The sequence below is a fragment of the Zonotrichia albicollis genome, chromosome 3 (genome assembly GCF_047830755.1).
Source record: "Zonotrichia albicollis isolate bZonAlb1 chromosome 3, bZonAlb1.hap1, whole genome shotgun sequence".
NCBI lineage: Eukaryota > Metazoa > Chordata > Aves > Passeriformes > Passerellidae > Zonotrichia > Zonotrichia albicollis.
Window position 1 is genome coordinate 101,028,522 of NC_133821.1, and position 22,758 is coordinate 101,051,279.

General features: G+C 41.8%; 2 protein-coding genes across 5 annotated transcripts in view; one reads left to right on the forward strand and one right to left on the reverse strand.

Moving 5' to 3' along the window:
* Nucleotides 1-617: 617 nt before the first annotated feature.
* Nucleotides 618-17,497, forward strand: AKIRIN2 (akirin 2). 2 transcript variants are annotated; one of them, XM_074538283.1, is made up of 5 exons: nucleotides 618-1,308; nucleotides 11,786-11,929; nucleotides 12,639-12,773; nucleotides 16,430-16,501; nucleotides 16,814-17,497. In XM_074538283.1, the coding sequence occupies exons 1-5, from the start codon at nucleotides 1,104-1,106 to the stop codon at nucleotides 16,822-16,824; spliced, it is 567 nt and encodes a 188-aa protein (XP_074394384.1). In that variant the 5' UTR covers nucleotides 618-1,103; the 3' UTR covers nucleotides 16,825-17,497. The 2 variants fall into 2 exon arrangements, with proteins under 2 accessions (XP_074394384.1, XP_074394383.1); XM_074538282.1 differs by having other exon boundaries at nucleotides 620-1,308; nucleotides 12,624-12,773.
* The window catches only part of ORC3 (origin recognition complex subunit 3), a 41,634-nt gene continuing 35,803 nt past the window's right edge, over nucleotides 16,928-22,758 (reverse strand). For all 3 annotated transcript variants that reach the window (XM_005485973.4, XM_005485972.4, XM_074538274.1), the window contains one exon: nucleotides 16,928-22,308. In XM_005485973.4, the coding sequence (XP_005486030.2) occupies nucleotides 22,203-22,308 (106 nt within the window). In that variant the 3' untranslated portion in view covers nucleotides 16,928-22,202. The remainder of the gene's footprint in view (nucleotides 22,309-22,758) is intronic.

The window sequence follows — 22,758 nt, forward strand, 5'->3', positions numbered from 1 at the left end:
TTCCCACTGTGGTGACCTGTAGCACAGTTTGTTTCAATCAGGAAGCTGCACAGGAAAAGAGCTATGCTCTTCCCAGCAGCAGCTTTATAGTTCTTTGAACCTCTTCCCTCACCACCCTCCTTAAGCAAGAATGTGCTTTATGCAACTGCAAGGAAACCACTCGGTTACGCCGTGACACAGATCCCGACATCGTGAGGCCTTTCCGTGCGTGTCCTTAGGTGCCACCTCGGACTCCCGCACGCTCCCTGCTCTGCCCTCACCATGGAGGCCACTAAGCGCACTTTGCCCCCGATTTCACATGCAGACTAAGCGCCACGAGGACGTACATCCGCCGCCCAGGCCGCCCGCCACCTGCGCTAACAGGAGGCAGGACAGACCCATCGGCCCCTTTTGTGCCCCCGCGTCCCAAGGGGACCGACCGGTCCTTCCCGGGGTCCCGCTGCACCCCCATCCACACCCCAGCCCGAACCCTCCCAAGGGGGATTTAAACCAGACCCCGGAAGCCTACCCTGCTGGCGCAGTGCACGCCGGGAGCTGTAGTCCCAGCTCCCCAGTGGCCATCCTGCATTTGAGTGGCGTGGGGCAGGGCGGGGAAACCACGAGTCCCGTGAGCCTCTGCGGCGGGGGGGGCCGGCGTTTGAACCGGCGGCGTTGTTGTTGACGCCATATTGCTGGTGCGGGGGTTACGGCCGGGAGCGCCATCGCCGCCGCCATCGCCGCCGCCCGGGCCCTTCCATCGCCATCGCCCCGCATCGGCCGCCCCGCACCGCGCACCTGGGACCAGCACCGCGTCTCTCGGCACTGCTCGTGTCCCGCCACCGGCCGCGGGCGGAATTTGTCCCGGCCGGGCAGGGCGCAGCGGGCGAGGAGAGCGGAGATCCAGCTGGACTGAACCGGGGTTGCTGCTGCCGCTGCCGGGGCCGCTCCCTAGAGAGAGGCCGGCGGGGAGGCGGCGGAGGCGGCCCTGACGCAGCCGCCCCCTCCTTTCCCTTCCCTCCCCCCCAGCCCACTCCAGACAGCGGGGAAGACGCCTCTGGGCAGGGCCGGCTGCTGCTGTCTCCACCGCTGCCCCTCGCTCCGAGCCCCCTTGGCCGCTCCGCGCCATGGCTTGCGGCGCCACTTTGAAAAGGACTCTGGATTTCGACCCGCTGCTGAGCCCGGCGTCCCCGAAGCGAAGGCGATGTGCGCCATTGTCAGCCCCGGCCTCAGCCGCCTCCTCCTCCTTCGCCGCCGCTGCCTCCTCCCCGCAGAAATACCTGCGCATGGAGCCCTCGCCCTTCGGAGAGGTGTCGTCCCGGCTCACCACAGGTGAGGGACGCGGCACTCCTTGCGCCCGGCAGCCCCCCCGGGGCATTTCGGCGGGGAGGGGGCCGGGAAGGCGGCCGGGAAGCGGGGAGGAGGAAGAAGGAGGGGTTGGGTGGGTCTGGCGTCCCCCTCCAGCCATTTTCTGCCGGGCTGTGCGGCTGGCAGCGGCCGGGGCGATCCCTGCTCGGCTTGGCACCGAGAGACACAATAGAAATGGCCGTTTGCAGCAGGAGAGGAGGGGGAGGAGGAGGAGGGACGGGGAGGAAGAAGGGGGGGCGGATTGAGCCGATGCGGGCTGGTGGCCATAGGAAAGGGGTCGGTGAAGGCGGGGGGGTGAGATGAGACTGGAGAAAGGCACCCGAGCGGCGTGGGGGATGGGGGTGCTGTTGGGGGAAAGCTCGATCCTAGGAAAGGAGGAGGCCGTTTTTTTTTTTTTTTTTTTTTCCTCCTTGTACCACGGGAGCTTGGATGTGGCAAGGAGAGCCGCAGGGGCGAGTCGGGCTCCGGAAATGCTGGGGGCGGCGGGGACAGGGGGTGCGACCGAGGTGGGGCTGGGGTCGGGAGTCGGCGGGGCCCCACGGATCCCTTCCCTTCCTCGCAGCCATTATCGGTGGGTCGAGGCGGCGGCACCTCCTCCCGCTGCTCAGACATCGGGGGAGGGCGAGGGGGGCAGGGCGGGGAGGCCGGCCTGTCATCCATCACCCGCAAAACGCCAGTGGGAAAAGGCAAAAGCGAATAAAACAAAGGGGTAATCCCACTTCCCAGCTCCTTAATACGGGTATCGTCCCGGGTAACCCATTCTGTGGTATCCTTAAAAGTTCCCTAGGAAACCCGAGCGTTAAAAGCGGTTGTGTGCAAGGGTGAGAATTGCCTTTAGGGCAGATAAAATGGGATCGGGCGGTCTCCTGCTCTCGTCTGGGAGACGCAGGGCAAGACCGAAACCCTTTTACATTTTTAAAGGTGCGAGAGATGAGTCAACCGGCGGCCCTAGAAGCTCGAGGTCTGCTTGTGTAATGGTTGTCAATTAAAAATCAACCGAGTTCTTTTTAGCAGCGAGTAGCGAGAGAAGAAATGAGCGAATCTTGGTCGGGCACCAAGGACTGGTTGGCCCGTGCCGTGCTTAGTCCAGCGGGCAGCTCCCAGCACTGCTCTCAGGGACGGTGCAGCTCGGCCATAGCGCCGAGGTACGGATGTGCCCGTGTCCTTTGTGTGCAGGGGAAAAAAAACCCTCTGCAGTTGTTGCAGCAGAATTCCTTCCGCTGTTGTGTTGGGTACTCCCTTTTATAACACGAGTTAGCTCTAGGTTACCAAGCACTAAGTTTTAATGCTCCAATTGCCATCTACACGTAGGACAGTGCCTTGTTTCAATATTCTTAGTTCGTAAAACGGTACCCTACAATGCAGTTTTTTAGCGCTTTTACTCATATAATAAAAAATTGCTATGAGGAAATATAGAGGGCATACAGAGTAAAACTTGGCATCAGTGCTTGATATTTTTTTGAACCTCTAGGAAAGGATCTTGAATGAGTCAGCGGTCTGGGATGAGAGTTGTGATGGATGGCACTCCCTGGTACAGCGAGGCATTGCATGTACTTTGAAATAGATATTTCAAATCAGACCTAATTTAATTATTTTAGAGGATAAGTATTGCTTCTTTGCAGTGTTTTCTTTTGATTTCTTTGGGGTTTGGAGAGCTTAGGTTATGAATATTTGATATAAATATTGTCTGGCTAGTAAATATGTATTGCTGAAAGGAGGCAAATCAATAAAATTTTCAGAAGAGACAACCTAGAGCAGTTTTTGAGGTAATACCTAAGCTTCCACTCTAACCATTCTGGAGGGCTTAAAAAGTGAAATGTTACTGAAATTGAGCAAATACAGGCCTCTTTGTCTCCTGAGAAAATCAGAGGTGCAGGTGGTAATCCATGTGAAAAGGTGATTGGTGTACAGACAAGGGTTATTTTATGTATAAAAAATGTGTTTAATATAATGAAGAGTGAATGGCAGTAAATCAAAATGTCTCCTACAGCACTTGAGTACTCCTAAGCAAAACGTGAAGCATTTATAAGTTGTGCACGTTTACATGGGTTTTGCTTAAAAGCTCCCTCTGTGGTTTCCGTTAAGAAAAAAAAAATCTTTATACCGTGCTGCTATAAATGCATCTGTTAATCAGCTTGCTTAGCTTTAAATTTCAGTTGAATTTGGTGGTACTATCAACTATGCATTGTATATATTTCATTTCAGCCCTCACTAAGCAAAACAGAGCTCATAATTTTAGAGGCCTGTTGAAAGGATGTCTGTGATTCATCTAATTCTGTAAATGTACCTGTGAACTAATAGTTAGCATTTTTCCTGGTAGCCACTTGGAAAAATCAGATGGTTTATTCTAGAGCTCTGACTTAGGTTGAGGCCTAGTGTGCTGCAGAAATATGTATTGCTTTCCATTAACTCTGAAATGGGTTCCCATGACCATTTCTGATGCAGATGTCTGCATTAGGGTCGGATAAATCTTGCTGTATGTGTGGAAAGAATTCCAGTCCAATTTAAAAAGTGTTACCAAGTCAACATTCCATGTTAGTTTTTGTGTTGGGAAATTTATTAATAACAGCCAGAATTCAGTTGACTAGATTTAGGCTTTTCTCAGCCTGTTACTGTAATCCAAGATTTCCAGCACTTAAAAAGTGTCTGTCTGAATTTTGTGTAATGAAAATGAACGTTCATATGAAGCCAGAACTCCGGATATAAAGGACCTGATGCTTAGACTTTAAGTTCATGCTTAAACATTTTTCTTCTATCTGATACTCTGACTAATGTTTTAACTTCACACAGTGGAGACCATATCAGCACCAGGACTTCTTACCACATCGTTCCTCATTTCATAAATGAATTATCTGGAAGTAGAATGTTACAGATGGATGGAGGGGTGTGTGAGGAACTGAGAATACAGTGTGGTAGTCAGATGAGAAAGCAGCTGTCTGTATAGAGTGGTCATAGACAAATAACCAATGTCTGCTGGAGAGAGGATAGGCTTATTCAAGATGAAATTTATCTCTCACAAGAGTGTTTTAATATTTTGTGGTTATTTGAACAGCTGTTAGGTCACTTCCAGTTTCTCGGAGAATTTGGCAGCCAAACTGTAATTGTGGCTTTGCAATCTGTACTTTCTGTGGAATTGTGCTTACTGGCTTGAGCCATACTCATGAGTATGTTTGCTAATTTTTGAGTAGCATTATTTGCATGCAGAATGATGTTTTTTAAAACTGTGTTCACTATAAGCAGTGCAGAACATACCTGCCTGGTGTAAAACTGGTTTAGTTTTGAAAGAGTGGCTGCTCTTTAATATTTTTCTACTGCTTGAATACCAGAGATGAGTTTTAGTTTCATGTAAGTTCTAGCTATAAATGAGACTGTTTTGTGTAATCAGAATAACTGCACCTGGGTCTGGATGCTGCCTGTGTGTTATGGATGCACTTGTTGGGTTTCCTCTGAAGTCCAGAGGATGCTTTTCTGTTTCAGAGCTGTTAAATGAATTTAAGGGTGAAAGGAGAAAACATTGGCAGTATTATTTCTATGTTCTCTGTTGGGTTTTTGGAACCATTGTTTGCAGTTTTACCTGGATGAAAGATTGTTTGGGAGTGGGGAAAAAAAAAGAAAAACTGCACTTAATTTTTTTAAATTCATAGACAGGTTAGTTGTTGAAAACCTGCATGTTTAGACATTTCTGAGGTTGAAGCTACAGTGGGAAATACAGTTGAAAGAAATTGGGGGGACAAGGGAGAAATAATGTTGATCTTGGGGATGTAAATATCCTAATTCCCGGTACATAGAAACACTGAAGACAGACTGAGATAGCAAGTTTTTTTTCCACACTTCATCCAAAACCAGAGGTAAACTTGAAAAACTTCTATGCAGTCAAAAAGGATGAAATCATTTGAAAGTCCACCGACTTGAGCACATGCAATTTTTCCTCCATCTGAAATATTCATCTGCTTCAACACTTCCCCAGCAACTAACTAATGTTGCAGACTAAAACCCAGAGTGGGTGGAGCTGTTGAGAACAGGCCTCCTGTGAGGGACTCTTTACAAATAGAAGGTAGATAAATTTGCCTTTAGAATGTCCTTTTTCTTTCACAGAAAAGTCTGGAAAGCGATTGATGTAATTGACACAGTTTTTCAAAGTTAATGCTAGAAAATGTCTTTGACCTTTTTGGATAGGAGGAACTGTTCGTCTTCCCGTGGGCTGTCCTCCTACGACCTTTGAGTTGCCCTCTTGAGCAAACTGAACTACTTCTGTCTGAAACTTGGTCAGGCAATGGCCAGGCAGAGGTTTGGCTTTTGAATGAACAGATCCAATGGCTTTGGAATGTGACATATTAGTAGTGCTGCATCTCTTTCTGCTTAATTTCTGTTTTGTTAACTTATCCACATGTGTATTTATTGCTAAATTGTCTCGGTGAAATGCCAAGTTTCTCATTGCGCTCCAGTATTGCAGAAATCATTAGGATTTTAAAAACCAAAACATTCCCACCCCTTAAAGTCATGTAATGGCTGCATCTGGCCTACATAACTTAATTTATGAGAAATTTCTGTATAGATGCCTGTGGTGACTATAAATGTTTAAGAGCCTTGGTTGTAGATGTCATAAAATGTTGAAGCCCTTTTTTTGTTTCAATGGCAAGTCTGATAAATGCAGTGTGACAATTTTTTATGTGAAGGGAAAGATGTAATTGCTGTGTCTAATACATTTTGCATTGCTTGATTTATTTTTCATTCCTCAATCCCTTGATCAGTAGAACTGGGACTTCCTGAAATAATACATTTGCAGAATGAGTTAATGCATATGTGAGCATCCAGCTTGTGGGAGAACCAGAATTTTTGTCAGCCTGAAACCTGGAGTCACTGGATCTCCTGAGGTGGCCTGCTCTGTGCCCCAGTGTGTGGCAAGCTGCTTCTGTCCCTTCTGGAGCTGTGAGGTGCCAGCATGTACCCGTTATCAGTGTTTTCTCTCTGCCTAGGGCAGGCTCCTGTGAGGGGGAGCATGCTTTCCAAAAGTGTACATCCTGTTACTGACCTCTTAACGTGCCTGAGTGAGAAACATGGCTGGAGTGGTTGACTTCTGAGACTAAAGCAGGAGAGTAAGAAGAATATTTGGGTTGTTTTAATTTCTATCTCTGCCAGGGTTCTCTGGTTAAGTAGAAAAATAGCCTGAGGAGTTCCTTTATCCATTGCTCTGCTGCAGTGCTGCTGTTAGGGGAATCTGGCGTCTTAAAATTAACATTGTATGTCAGCAGTGTGGTGGTGTGACCAAAAGTAGGAATGTAGGCAACATCAACTAGGTGTTGAATAAGGTTGAAGGCCTAATGGAAATGTTATATGTTCATTTGAACCAGGATGGTGGAGCAGTTTTGCTTTAACAGAAGCTGAAATCCCTAGAGATGTATGCCACTGACATCAGGATAGCTTTGATTGATTACTTGGAAGAAATCTCAGGCATGGTTCAAGTTTGAATGCATATGTTGAATGGTGACATTGCCAACTGAAACCTGAGCTAAAGGTTCCATTTCAGGCCTGGAAGACTGCTACTCTGATTGCAGCACACTGAGTCACCTTCCTGTGTGTTTTGCTGAATTTTCCTTTAGTTAAATGAGAGAAGTCAGGAACTGTGATGTGAAATTGATAGCTTCAAATCAAGCCCAAAGAAGAAAGTCCTTCAGGTGAAACAACCAGCACCTTCATATTTGATAAGCAGTTATTAAAATGAAGAAAATAATTGTTTGCCTTTTAAACTTTCTAAGTTGAACTGCCATTTGCTTTGTACATAATTTCTAGGTAATTACAGGTCAGGGTGAAGTAATTAGATGGCAGAATTTTGAAAAATATTAACTTGACTTCTTATCATGAATTAAAGAAAGTAGGAAGACTACATCACTCCTTGGAAGTGAATATTTGGCTTTGCAATCCATTAGTGTGACAATTATATTTCAGATGTCAAACTTGAAGTCTAATTTACCCTGTTCATATTTCATCCTCTCTTCATTTGGAAATCTTTGTTCTGCAAATGGCATCTCAAGTTCTGAAAGATCTTAATGCAGAATTTAAAGTACCTGTGTACTCAACTTTATGCTCTCAGTACACAGCAAGAAAAAAACAAAGAAGAGTATTCATGTATTTCATGATATTTGGGTATATTTGACTGAATCCCTGATGCCTTTGGTGGTCATGGTGAGGCGATAGCAGTTTTCATTTGTCGTTCTTGATCTTAGCCTTGAACCTGAAAGAGCAGGGGGGCATAAAACAGATTATTGTGTAACTGGTAGAGATTGATAGTGATGTTGAATTTGAAATGCTATTTATGAAGTACTAATTCATTTCTGTGTCTTAGCAGTGTGGCTTTTTCTTGCTGCTACAGCATATTGGCAAGTCTGGTTTCACTGAGAGCACCTGTGCCTGGTGTTTCCTGTTCAATAGCTCTGTGCTTTCAGAGGCTTCTCTAACCAGTAAAAAACACTGAGCACAGGGGGCACACAGATTATGGAGAAACTGAGGAGAGGCCACAATGATGTGTGTTTCATCATATTAAATATATTCCTTTTGTAATCTCAGATCAAATCATTGTCTGAAATGATTTGTACAATATTATTGTACAAATGTAGGATGTATTTGAATGTACAATATCTGATTTGAACTTCAGTGTATGTTCAAGATGGATTAAAGCTTCTGTTAAAAATATCTAATAAGTTGTGATATACGTGATGCAAGTTCTCACTTAAAATTTATAGTCCTAAAGAAGATGATAGATTTTCTTTAATGAGTGTACTTTCAGATTCTAATTTTTTACATATAAAATAATCTGCTAATTAAAATGCATGTCATTTTTTAAAGGACAATTTGGGCCTCCACACTGAGGCACATAAAAAACTGCTATTTGACACCAGTTCAGTGCACATTTTAAGTCAGTTGTGCACTGCAGAGAGAACAGTCAGAACTAATTGGAGAAGTTGAAAAACTGAACTTGAAAAAGCAGGAAGGTTTTCTGGAAGCAAAAGTAGGTTGGATCTACTGATTCTAAGCTTTGTTTAACTGGGTCAGTTTTAAAATTCTTTACAGTTGGATGTCTGCTGTTAGGTGGTGTTCAGAAGTTTTCTGGTTTGCACTACCTTAATATTTCATGGCTTCCTGCAAGTGCTGAGATGCTATAAAAATGTTGTTAATATATTTGTGTGGAATTACAAAACAGAACAGTAAATGGGAGAAGTAACTTGGTGCATTTAAGCAGTTTCTTACTGTATTAAATTATTTTAATTTGGCATTCAGATTTTCATTTAAAATGAGTCATAAATATTTGCAGGCTTACATTTCACTTCACAGTGAAATAGTTTTAAGTCTAAGATTTTATGCTACTGTAAGTTAATAAGAATGTCTGCTTAGTCTTTGCTGATATAAAAATGTGCCTGCTTTATTTGAAGCATGTGAGATGTCATTGAAAGTTTGGTGCTATGTTAAACTTGCATTTCTTGGCTGTTGTTCTCCCTTTTATAAGAGGAGGATATGGGAAGTGTGAGAAGAGTCAGTCTCATTCCTGCTCTCAGCAAGGTACTGAGAATGCCTTGCAGTCCAGTTCTCTGTGCTGAGCAGCCGTGCCTTAAATCTTCTAAGTTAGTCTGAATGGAGGAATCCCATTTTCCAACCCAGGTTATGGGCATGCTTGGCAAGTGTTCAGTCAGTGCTTAACATTTCAGGCTTTTTTTCTCCTCCTTGCACTGTAGTCAGTGTCATGTTTAAATAGTCCTTTCTCTTTAACTTTGCTTAGTTCTGTACCTTCAGCTGAAGTCATAGTAATGCCAGCTGTTAAAGTGATTTTGTCAGGACGGGGATCTCCTGGATACGTCAGTAGTGTTTCTTGAGATTTTTGATTTTCACAGCAAGATTTGAAGGTGGTAATTTAAAAAGTGTTGCCAAATTAGAAGTAGATGAAATTGCTGTAATATCATTGAGACTTCTTGTCCACAATTCAGTATAATTCAGAATAGAGTAATGTATCTTTGGTGCACAAATCTTGATTTTTCTGTCCCAAAGTCCACACCTGATTTCTCTGCCTCCTCTCCCTGCTTCCCCCCTTGCTTTTCCTCCTTCTATCCTGGCTGGTATGTTAACATTTTCTCTAAGTTATTCCTTGTTTAAATTCTAGGTTTTGTTAGGACTGAGGGAGACATAGCATATGATTATTGATTTAACTCTTGTAGTTTCATCAGTTGACCAGAATCTGTTTACTTTTTTTGTCCTTAATGATTTTGGTGGTTAATGTGGTTTGAGAATGTTTCTGCAAATATATGAAAGGAGAAGTGTAGAAAATAGTTTTATTTAAGTTGTTACACCTGAAATTTGGCTAATTTTTTTGCAGTTCACATGGAGTTCAGAAAGTATGGCCAGGACCAAGTATTCATAGTGAAGGATGGTCAGGGTCTGTTATGTTCTTCAGTTAATACAGATGCAGTGTGAATATGTGCAGTCATGTTTGTCACAGTGTGAACATGCTTTAGGACAGATGATGACAGGAGCTAATTGGGTTCCCATTCAGAATTATGCAGTATCACTGGAGCCAGAGCAGCTCTTGATTCTGAGGAGAAGTGTTGTTGTGCCACCACAATGCCATTGGGTACAATATTGTTAGGCCACTCTCTGAGGGGTGTGTGTATGCACATGATCACCTCTGCATGGGATTCTGTTTCATTTTGGAAGCCTGGCTGCATCTTGGTTTAAGATTATTTATTTACTTTGGTACTTTACAAGAGTGTTTGTGTCTTGTCCTACAGAAAGTATGAATCCTCCATCCCCCTGCACCACTTTCTTGTGATTTCTTCTCTTAATTTACCTGCTGTGCTTTTTTATTACTGTTTTATTACTCTCTTCTGCATTTGCTGCTTCTTTGAACCATATTACTGACCTCCCATTGGAGAGTTGAAAATTTTACAGCTGCAGGCTTGGGATTGAAAAGGTATCAAGTCCTTAATCAATGGACATTATCCAAGAAGCTCCTTTGCTGACACACACTTCTGTTGACTCAAAACAGTTTTCTCTCCTTTTGTAAATTGGAAGTCTCTAGACTGACTCATGGAATTGAACATGACAGTATTTAAACAACTGAACTGAGAATTGTGTTTGCTTCCACTTGGTGTAGCAGAGGCTTCAGTCACTGACTGAAGAAGGTGGTGGGTGAAGGTACCTGCATCACATGGTTCCTTACCAGAAATGTTCAGATATGGAACCTCAGCAGCACATGGATTACAAACACGAAATTTGGTTTAAGTTTTCATGGTATTGTATTGGCAAAATGTGACAGAAGTAGGAAGGGTCTGAGTGGAGTCCTTTGTAACTCTGACGTAATCCTTTGAATTTATATGTACCTGAGTTTTGGGAAGTTGTCCTTGCTAAAAAGTCTAGAAGTGTCATTGGAAGCCCGTTGTGCAGGTATTTTTTTCTTGAAGCATTTGAGCATTTAAGAGTTCTCATAAAGGATGAGAATCTGTGGAAATTTCTTTATAGGAAGAATATAAAAAATAGAAAATTTCCTTTTTTTTTCTTGAGTATTTTACATTGCTAGATGATATGCAATTATGCCACTGATGCACCTGAGAGCCATTTGGTATGTGGAATTTCAGAGAGAAGGCACACAGGATTGGTAGTTCTGTTACAAGGATTAGTTTTTCCCTTATGATTCTACAGTGGAGATGAGATTATTTAAAAACTTGCTGTACTTCATTCATTGCAATTAAAAGCTGCACTACATATTGCCATACTCCTTTGAAAGAGGCTGTTGATCCATCCCCTGTATTTTATTTGGATAAATTTGAGACTGTCAAAAATGTTGTGAAAAGCTTTTGTATTTTTCCTGTCAGTTTCCAACTCTCATATTTTAAGCAGTAGATGCTTAATGCATGTTGTCTAAATGGTGTTTTCCTCTTCAGTGTGCTGCCTGTAGGACAGCCTGCAGAGAGGAATGGCATGTCAGGTGGCTGTTTTGTTCTTGAGTGTCTTGTTACTCTTAATTCTATGAGTGATAAATGCTGTGCAGACATGAAAGATTAAATGAAAGATTAAGTATATGAAGCAAAGGTAGTTAATACAAGTATAAGTTTTATTGACAAATTTTTATCCATGCACATTGTATCATTCCTAAATTTTAGGATGCTGGGTTTTTTTGTTAGCAGTACTCTGGTGCCAATACTTGACCTCAAATAAGAACAATTTTGCTGGTGTTCTCCTGGTGAAAATAGCCTGGGTTACCTTTCTTTTAATTAGTTTAATGGTTTTATGTCTTAGGTAAGACATTGTTTTTGCAGGTTATGTTTTAACAGTCTGCCTATTCTTTATCATCTGCTATTTATCTACAGCATCTGATGTTTGAATGGAAATCAAGCAAAATGGTGAAATATAAAGATAATTATTTTAGGGTTTTTTGTTGTTTTTTTCCTCTTTTTAGAACAAATTCTGTACAACATAAAACAGGAGTACAAACGCATGCAGAAGAGAAGACATTTAGAAAATAGCTTCCAGCAGACAGATCCTTGTTGTTCTACTGATGCACAGCCACATGCATTTCTCCTCACTGGACCAGCTTTGCCAGGTACTCAGATAATTCTGTGTAATTTTCCTATGTTTTCTTAGACTCTGCTTGTGTAAACAACTTTTTCTAGTTACTTGGTGGTTTATGGTGCCTTGTCACCAGTTACTGTTGTTTTTTGGCCATAAATTGTGTGTGTAATTCTGCTCTATTCTGTTATTGTGTCAGATTCCATTTGAGTAAATAGTTCTCCCCATTACCTGTTGTGTTATGACACATTCCCACTAGTTACTGCTGCTTTTGTTGGCAGTAGTGCTATTGGTCTGGAAGATGGTAGCTTTGCATTTTAAAAATTGGTCAGACAAAAACCTGGCGTTGTTTTCAGGGGACCATCCTGCCTGCTGTCACTGATACTGTAATAGGCTTTTGCAGAGCAGCTGTCTTGGCACCAATATCCTACACTATAATTTTTATATATAATAGAAGCTTAAATTTGTGTGTGGCAGCTGCCATGTAAATGGTGTTCACAGTGTTTGCATGATGTTCCTGGGGTTTTGATGGTTGTGAGTGTTGTGCATTACAGATGTTTTCCTTTTTGAGCATCCAGTCCAGCTTCAGTAGTAATTACGAGGATCAAAATCTTCAAATGTTTTGTAGAGTTCCTTTAATGTAAAAAGTGTGAAAAAAACTGATTATAAAAAACTGGTTCTGGTCTACTTGTAATTGTAAATTGGTATGCCCAAATATTTACTCTTAGGTACTTCATCTGCAGCATCATCACCATTGAAAAAAGAACAGCCCCTGTTTACTCTCAGACAAGTTGGAATGATCTGTGAACGTTTGCTGAAAGAACGTGAAGAGAAAATCCGTGAAGAGTATGAAGAAATTTTGACCACAAAACTTGCAGGTATCTTACAGTTCAGAATAATATAAGTCAGAGTGACTTTGAAAGCTTAAAACTTCTCTTATTTTTGTTATAGAGTGTATGGTTTTTTCTGACCTAATCTGATGAAGGAATGGGGTTGCATACATGACAGAAAAAATGATGTTTACTCCCTTTGATAGGTTTTTTCCTTCTGTGCTGCTTTGGATAGAAAGTATGACTCTTATTTATTACTACTCAGTGAAGACAGTTTTATTTCAGTTAGAACTTTCTCTTGCTACTGTGTCTGAATTGACAATTTCCCTTTTTTTTCCCCTTCTTCTTCAGAAAGACTGCCTGTAGAGAGCTCTTTTTGAAGGACTGTTTTGTTTTGTTTTGTTTTTTTCCTGCTTGGGAACTGACTTCCTTTTTCTGGAATTTGGCAAGATGACAGTACCTAAGATTTCCCTTTCTCTTCCCAGTACTTAGCATTACACTGCTGCCAGCAGTGTTTGGTATCTGCTTGAGAGTCAGTTCAGCTGTTTTTCTGATGCTCCATGTTGAATTCTTTTAGAATTCAGCTGAAATTCTTGGCACCTGATGCCAGCTTATCTTTCCATCAAGATCATGCTGATGTCAGCATTGTAAAATGACCTTTCTTCAGTTTTTGAGGTCCTTTACTTCTAAGCCTCTTGCTAGCATTTGAGCACCTAAATTCTTGTGCATTCAGAGGTAGGTGCTTTCACAGTATGATGTGGAGTCTAATTTAATATCTAGTGTGATGATAATGAAAATCTGAGCACACTGTTCTGCAGATGTGCTTTTGAATACCTACAGCTGTTTTGCTTCCCACCTGAAAACGCATCAGAATTAAAGTTGGCAGATCTCTTCAAGTGGGAATAAAACCTTTTACAGGCATGCACATGCAGAAAGTCACCAGGCTCGTGGGTTGCTTGTGATAGTATTGTCTCTGCACCTGAGATCCTGCCCATGTTCTGCACCTGCTGATCTGCCATTTCTGTGTAAGAAATTGCAATAGTTCTATGTCCCTCTTAAGTCTGTGTCTATTTAAAACTATAACTAAAGCCATACTTCTGCTTGGAGCCTGGTGTTCCATTCCAGTGTTGTTCTTTTTAACCTGCTTCAGCCTGATGAATTAGGACTCTATAGAACTTTTTCTCCTAATTTATGTATGTTAGGAATTGAGTAATTTCCTGTATTTTGTTAAATTAATTTCATTTAGCAGGATTCATAACCATTTGAAGACCAAATAGATTTACATTTCTTCTAGACACTTTTGGAGTACAAGCTTGTAGTTCTTAACAAACAGGAAGCCCTTCTGTCAAGTTTGTTACATTTGCTCTGTCTTGGTCCCAAAAGGAGCATTGCTGGGTTTGTCTTTGGGAAAGGGAGGGGATGAATTCTATCTGGGAGTTGTGGTTTAGTGAGATGATTTAGGTTTACTTGTTCTTACCATAGCGCTCACCAAAAGAGCAATTAGGAAGCTCATGTTACTGCATCACATGTATTAAGCCAGTAATACATTTTAAACGTTATATGAGAATTTAAAGACTGGCAAAAGAATTTAGACATTCCCTTCATGGAAGGCCAGTTATGGTTGTTATGGTTGTCTGCTGACAGAATGTTTATATCCTTTTCTAAACTTCATGCAGTAAGGTGATACTCCTTGTTAAAAAGTGAAGTCAAAGGAAATATTAACTGGAAATTCCATGATAAATCTCAGTTGAATAGCTTCTCTCAAGTTACTTAACTGAACGTTTGCATCTTGGCTATTTTCTGAACCACAGTTGTCATGTAGGTAGTTAGCCAGATATTGCCCATTCTTTCCTTCTTCCATGTTCCTTGCAAGCAGAGTTGCTTTTCATGCAGAATAAAAGTTTGGTAAATGGAAAACTCAGATCACTGTAATGCCCTGATTTCTCTTCCTGCCTCTGTTACCTGAAGCTGCTGTGTTAGCGAAAACTTGGTTTTGCAAGAGCCTTAGCAAAACACTAGCTTGAAAGGTTTTAAAGAATTTCTGAAGAACAGCCTTTTATAGTAGTTTAATTGTATTTATGTTCGTGTCATTTAGCCACCTGACTTTAAATAGTTAGGATGTATATGATACAGTGATGTAAGTATTTGTGCAGTGTTCACTTATATTCTCAAGTTAACTGTAGGCTGCTCCTACCTTTGGATTGCTTAACTTCTCAATCTGACTGTCACAAGAACGGGGCTTTTCTAATCGGATTTTTAAAAAAATTGCAAAGCCCTAGTTCTAAGATAATGTTACAAAGCAGCTGTGTATGCTGACTTCCACTTTAATTTGCAAGTTTGATTTTGGCCTTTAATGCATACTTCTGGGAAAAGTTGTAGTTGGTGTTACTTTTTGAAAGGGTTTCAGTGCACTGGATCCTTCAGTGTGCTCTTTGTGTTATTTTGTTGTTTGGCTGAAGTCACATGGTTGCTGCAGAGCTGCTGGTCAGAAGTGCAGTGGGCAGGTGCTGCCTGTGGGCAGGGGGGAGCTGAGCAGGCTGCTGTGACTGCAGGCCCTTGGGCAGGGATGAATGAATGTGCTTCCACCTTTGGGGCTGCTGCTGCACTGCTTGCTGGTTACTGACACCCTGTTTACTTCAAAGGTGAAGCTCATCCCTGCAAGAGGATGGGACTTTATTGGGGCAAACCTGTGGGACTAGGAACCACTACAAATCTAACTGCATTTTTGGTTGAAGATTGCCTTCTTTGACCTTGCCCTTTTCTCAGAACACCCCACATTGCTGCACATGTATTTTTCCACAAGGGAGGAAGGGGAATGGAGAGGAGCGGCATCTGGTAGATATTACTCTCCTTGTTCAATTTCCTAATTCTAAAAGGTGATATCCTGCTCTGATGAGTGCAGTATTAAAACTGAATAAAATATTGCAAATGTATTTGTATGGATGTGTGCATAGAAAGAATAACCTTTCTGGGAGATAACAGTTCAAACAGTGCTTAGTTCAAAGCCAAGTATGTTTCATATAAAAATTTCATTTCAGATAACAGAGTTACTGTTTTCATGCAATCCACAGTCAACTGTATGTCTCCCATAGCAGCTGCTTCTGTGATTAGAATTACTCAAAAGTTAGTCACTTAGCATTTATTTAATCCTTTTAGTTTCTTGTTTGCTTTTGATTTTCTGGCAGTCAGCAAATACAATTTCTAACTCTGTAGCAAATCCCTTTCCTGTACTTTTGTGTTTCCATTTCATTAAATTATTTTCTTATATCTGGTAGTGGTAGAAGCAGACAAATTATGTTTCCAACCCTAGTACTGACCTTTATGCCTTGTTTTCTACTCTGCCCCCATTATGGATCTGTAAAATGGGCACACTTCGTTTCTTCAAAATACAGTGTGTGATACTTAGCAAGTGTGAGGTATATTGAGATCTTTGTTACATGCAGCATAATTCTCTGAGTTTACTGCCATCTTTTTCATTTACAGAAGTTTGTATGGGAGAGTTTTAATTAAGGGGACATTAGCTTAATTGTTCTGGAGGATAAAAAAAGAAATGGCAGCTATGAACTGTATTAAGTTATTTAAAACTACTGCTAGTTTTGGGGTGTGTTTAACTTGTATGATTTCTGTGTATAAAAATTAGCCCTGAGTATTTTTGTGCTGGATTTAAATGTAATCCTCATCCTTGCAATGTTCCATCCTTGCAGAACAATATGACGCATTTGTGAAGTTCACGCATGATCAGATCATGCGACGATATGGAGAACAGCCTGCCAGTTGTGAGTATCTCTTTCTTCTGGTCCCTGGAGCAGCATTGAATTACCAAGTGTTCAATAATTTACATGGCCATTGTTTGCTGTTAAGCTGCTAGGCCCCAAGGTAAAATATTCAAAACTGAGAATATGGAGTATTGAGATTGAAAGGGAGGTGCGAGAGAAAATGCAGCCTGTGTTTAAAACATCTAGACCTGGTTTCCCATAGCATGCTGGAGTTTAGTTTTGAAACCAGTTTTGATACTACCATAGAAGATTTGCACAGAGCTGATACTTGTTAGTGCTGTCATTAACTCTTCTTTTTTTTTCTCTTTCCAGATGTTTCATGAATCACACTTTCTGCATATGTGGGCTGCCCTATACACCCTGTTTTATTGTTGCAAGCTGTCCCAGTAAAGACTTGCAGCAATGCCATATTTTTTCCCCCCTGTGAACACAGGTTATTTCAAGCTTTTGTCAGTGGCAACCACTCTTATGCAGCAACTGGTTTTGGAGTGCTCCCTGATGTCAGTACCACCTGGATGTGGACCTTTGCTACCTGTAATAATACCAGTGGCCTCATTTGCTGTATCATTACGATTTGGCTTCTTATGTTAATAAGTTTGAAAAAGTAAAGGATTAAAGCTGGTGTTCTAGAAGTTGCCCTTCACTGGTTGTGTAAATAAAAATGTAGAATGACACTTCTGACTGAAGTTAGTGTGGTTTTCATAACTGTGCACTACAACAGAGCTGTAATCACAGTTAAGTTAGAATGTAATCCCAGGACAATTTTAAGCAAATAGCCCACAGTACTGCCTGTGAAATAGTGAAGGAGGGCATTTCTGTATTCCATGACTTTTTTGGGGGTTAAGAATGGGTTTATATGATTTCTCATTTTTGTAGTTTTTATTTATTCTATCAGTCTTTAACAAATGTTTATTGCTGCAATTTTTCAGTGTATCATTGTTTTACTGCCCTTGTAGTACTGGAATTTAGTTGGAAGAATAAAACATTTACTTCTAATCTGTTTGTTTTTAATATGCAGGTGGAACTTTTGCTGTGTATGAATAAACTTAAATCTGAGTGTTTAAATGAAAATTTTATTTACTAGCAATAGTGGGTGGGTCAGTTTTAGATCAGGAGAAGGAGGTGGATTAAAATCTCAGGTCATTCTTCAGAGACAGAAATCTTTCTTACATCAGCTGTAGTGTTTCGTGTTGAGGAAGTTTGTTTGGTACAGAAGGGACACAAAAGTGGTGATGTAACTTGCTGCAGCTGACTCAAACAGCAGCTGCACTTGCCTTCCTTCAGATTTCAGTGACACATTAAAGGAAATCTGTTCGTGAGATAGAGCAGTGCATGTACTGCAAGCTGGAACAGTGTAGCTGTTGCAAGAGCTGAAGGTGTGTAATGCCTGTGAAGGGTTGAGAGCCTTTTTGGATGCATTCAGCTGTTGACAGACTGCTGTGTTGGTGCTGCTGTCTGGGCAGTGCTGGCTCTCTGAATCACTGCACATTTCCTACATAGCAAGTCAGATCTGTGTGTTGTGGGGTGGGAGTATTGCTACCAGAGGCCTTCAGTTACCTGCTCTGGGGACAAGAAAGCAGTTCCAGAATAATAATTTAATCATCAACTGCTGTCTTCTCTAATTTACTGTCAGCTTCTGGTTAAGGGAAGTCTGCTCTGTGATAGATCTATGTCCCATCTCAGATTAATAGAGGAATTTGAGTTGAAGCTGGTAGATGAACTTGGCAGTTGGCTCATGCTTACTTATGGTATCGGAGAAACCTTGTGATGAGCTCTACTTGTTGGTGAACTCTTCCACTTAGGAGTGAGATTGAAGGTGCAGAATTGGAACATTGCCACAGTATCAAGTATTTTCTGCTCACTTCCCTGAAACCTGTCTTGCCTAAATATTTGGATTATCTCAGTTTTCTGAGTCCCAGAAATGAGAAATCTCTGCTAGACTCCCCTCTCAGGTCTTTTGTCACTGAAGATAAAACTGTCAAGGGCTGTAATTTCTGTTGTCTGCCTTGAAGTCCTCAGTCCCTCTCCCTCCTGCTTTTCACTTTTTGACCTCCCTTTTATTAAGTTGCCCAAGATAGGAAAATCACTGCTGCTAGATGGACCACCATGCAAATTCTGGCATCCTCATGAATCTCATGTATTTTCTGTGTTCTTACCTTTTTTTTGGGATATTAAAATTTATAAATAAGAAGTGATGTCATGCTAACACCCAGCCACTCCTGTACTGCTCCAAATTGATGCCCAATAAGCAGTCTTGTGGCAGATGAAAAGCATGGCACCATGGGTGCTGATGTATCACAGCTGTGGTATGCTTAATTTGAGCCTGTTTTGGAAATGAGGTTGCATTCTTTGTAATGTTTCATTTTTTAACCTGCTGCTTGTTCTGTCTTGGACTTCAGGCTGGCTCCTTTTCCTAATCTCAGTGCCAGTATCTAGTGTGATGAATCACACATGAAAGACTTGTTCTAACAAGAGTCATACTCTTCAGTAGGAAAATGGCTGGCAGCTTGATGACTGTTGGAAAAACTAGGGAAACTGGGGTACTGTGAGGAGCCAGCTGGTGCTTGAACACCAACCTGCTTTGCAGAACCTTTTCAAAGGCTCTCGAGTCCAGGAGAAATGGGTACAGTTCAGTAACCACGCAGTTCTTGGCACTCCACTTTGTGGTGGCCACATGTAGAATATTGCTGTTATTTGTATGTAACTGCAGTTTACCCAAAAGCCGAGCAAGCTGAGAACAGTTAATTGGAACTTAACAGAGTGAAACCAAAGATCTTGGTTAACCTGTTTTTAAGGTAGTGATGTATTTCTTTCCAAGCAGATCTCAGTTACTGTGTACTTGAAAAACAGCATGTGAATCCTGTGTATTGATTTTTGTGTCTAGATGTGAGACCGTATAACCATAAGATGATTCAGCAGTTTTCAAGGTTGCAAAGGAAGGAGATTCAAGCAGTCTTGTGTGCTGATGTTTGAGATTTGCCTGTGCACACTTGAACAGCATGACCAGTCACGGATTCTGCTTAAAAAAGTGTTGTGTGAACGCTCTCTTTGTTCCCGAGTTGGGAATTGGGAAGGGTTTAAGCTTTCTGACTCCACAGTGGGGAGAAAAAATGGAGGCTGGTAAAGTATTAAAAGTTTATACTCTTGTTAACCAGTGCTTGTGACTTTTGTATTGGAAGTCATTCTCAGTGGTGAAATGACTTTTACAGGCACCTGGGCTGTTCTTAATAGTTTATTGCTGTTGTAGGCTTCAGGATAAAAAAAAATTACAAAGTTTGTGTTTGAAACCAGTAGTGCAGTAGTGTAAAGAAGTGTCAAAGAACAGCATCTGTAACAGTAGAGAAAAAGGGTTGGAAAATTATTTTAATGAGTGTTAACTTGCATTCAGGTCTGATTTTTTGGCAGTAGTTCTGTTGAAAGATGTGGCTACCTAAGAATATGATACAGTTAGTTCAGAGATGAGGCTTTACACTAGACTTTCAGAACTACTACAGACATTAGCACTTTGGGGTGTTTTTGTCCTGTTTTCTTTAAGTGAACATTGCAGACAGTGAAGATTTTTTTGAATGTCTGCAAAACATGTAATTACTAGGCAGACAGCTGTAGAAACTAATTTTTAATTTTCCAGTTGAAATTTGTTTCAGCTAAGGTATATGAGGGTGTCTCAGCTGTTACTGATGTTGGTTCCAGATTCAGTGATGTTAAGCTCTTTCCAGGAAAGTAGGACTGATTGCAAAGTCCAGCTTCTGAAGAAAGAAAGGTGAACTAAATTACATTTATGACCAGTTTAGTTTGTGTTTTTAACTGTTCAACCTTCTTACCCTCCTTGCTGAAGAAAATAAAGCGCCAAGTACAGATTTGATCTGAGAAACCTTATGTAGCACAGAAAATGTGACTTTAACCGTACAAATCTGTTACTAGTTCAAGGGAAGAAACAGCCATTAACTATTAATTTTACTGTTTTAATGTCATGTTGCCTGCACATTTGGGGATTAAAGGCCACACACTGTTGAGGCTGGTTTCTCTTTATTTCTGAATGTTTTACCCTTTGGGGGTGTGCAAGTTACCTGGGGTGAGGTTAGCGGAGGGGGGTGGCAGGAGACAGCCACACAGCAAAGCACTTGGCCTCTTGTCCTCTTGCACATCACAAGACATTTGGTGCTGCTCCCTTTCATTTGTCAAGTGTGTTTGTGAGATAAATGGGGTGAGGTTCAGGATGGGGGTGTTGAGCCTTCCCCTCTGCTGAAATGCCTCACTTTCCTCTCTGCTGCTGGAAAGCTGTCTGTGCTACTGCACAGGTCCCTGAGCCTGCTCACCAGGGAAGAATGGGAATATTTTACCTGGGTCGTGAAACTTTTGCAAGTGCTCCACTGTGATCCTAAAAGTTCATGCTCTTGAGTTTTTTGTCATTGTTTCCCAAGTTGTATGTTCTGGCAGTAGAGTCTGATAAGCTCCTCCTCCTCCTCCTCCCCCTTCTGAACTGACTGGCAGCATTTAGAACCAGACCCCCACTTACACACAGAGGAGGTGTTGCTGTGACTCTGTAATTCCTGCAGCTGGAAAATACACTCAGAGAGGGCAGGAGTTGTGTATTTAAAACAAGCCTGACATCTCTTATATACATTCCTGGGGAAACAGCTGGCTGAGTTACTGGTTCTGTAACAGGACTTCCTCTCCCCAGGACAGATCTGGTTTATGGAAGTGATTACAGAGGGTTTATCAAAGCATGGCAGATGCACTGCTCTGGAGGGCAATGCAGCTCTTCCCCTTTGGTTCCTAACCATGGTTGAGGAACAGGGCACAGACACTGGCATGAACACATTTGCTCCTTACACAGAGTCAAGGGAAAAGGTTGGTGTGAGAAGGCTTTTTGAAGACTGATCATCAGATGAGCAGCGCTGGTACACGCTCAGCCTACCTTGCTTTTGACACAGCTGTTTCCTTTGCCTGCATGCAGCACAAACCAATGGCAAAGAGGGAGGTTACAACATGTGCTTTAGGTGGGGATTTTCCTGCCTTCCACCCGAGTGCACAACTGCCACGGTCTCAGTCTGCTGACACAAGTTTTCCTAACAGCAGGAGTCAGCTAGCACCCATCAACTTCAACTAGAAAAAGGAATTCAAACAGTTCACTTCTGCTCTTGGCAAAGGGCAAAACTTTGCATCTTCACAATTATTCTCTTCCTCAAGTTTTTAGGGAGTTAGGACTAGTTTGGAAGAACACACAGCAGAGGCTGAACATGCAAGTTCATTGTCTTCTTTAGCATACTTGTTTTTTTATTTTTAAATTGAGTTCAAGGATCGAAGAGGCATTTTATAATAATGACTCAAATCCTATCAGCTTATAAGGATGTTAATAATACTGCTTCATCACTGTTTGTCTGACACAGCCAGTGTTGTCCTTTTGGCTTGCTAGCCTGAGTTGTATCAGTGGACTGTTAAATATCACACATCAAAGAAGACTGAAACTGGCACAACAATACAGTAATTGGAACATGAGCATTAATACAACAGAACATTACACAGGGAAGATGAGCATTAAAAAACATCTCTATTCAAGCCTGCCCAGGCACTCAGAATGTATCTCACAGCACTCAGGCACTGCTGACTTTGACTCAGTATGCAAAGTTAGGAAGAAGTAGAGTGGTGGGAACAGAGCCCTTGCTCTGTTGGGAAGGTTTTTTAGCACCTTGGTGGCACATTAACAGCCTCCCCATGTCAGCCTTGCCACGTGGTCAGTTTTCTGCTTGCTGGGCTTTATGAAGCCCAGGAGCTCCAGTTCTGAAACGGCTCGAATAAAGCGAGCACTGGGCATGTCAGTGAAGGAAAGAAACCAAGTACACTTCTGATGAGACAGTGACAGACACACTGTTCTCTTCTAGGAGGACAAGATTTCTAAGTCATGGTAAGCACAGATTTCACAACGTGTTGCACAATAAAATTGTTGGAAATAAGGGCAGAGCACGAGCTGCCCACAGAAACACAAATCTTCAATCTGATCAGTAGTTCTGCCACATGCATATGACATGACAGCAAAGGAAGAGTTCCTTTTCCCACTGCTAAGAGAAGCTTAAAGCCTACAACCATACCAATTTTGTAGTGTCTCAGAAGAATTTATACTTTTATGCCCCTTGACAAAAAAATGGATAGATAATTAGAGATTTTTTTCTGAGGTTTCATGGCACCACCTTCTCCTTTTCATTCACTGCCTTTGTTGCTGCCTCCCTGACATACAGGTTTATATTCCCGAGTTAGAG

What these genes read in the sequence shown, in the direction of transcription:
- AKIRIN2 (XM_074538282.1), top strand. Translation starts at nt 1,104, where the DNA reads ATGGCTTGCGGCGCCACTTTGAAAAGGACTCTGGATTTCGACCCGCTG. An exon ending in GTCGTCCCGGCTCACCACAG is followed by an intron (nt 1,309 to 11,785) that starts GTGAGGGACGCG and finishes TCCTCTTTTTAG; the next exon opens with AACAAATTCTGTACAACATA. An exon ending in CACTGGACCAGCTTTGCCAG is followed by an intron (nt 11,930 to 12,623) that starts GTACTCAGATAA and finishes ATTTACTCTTAG; the next exon opens with GTACTTCATCTGCAGCATCA.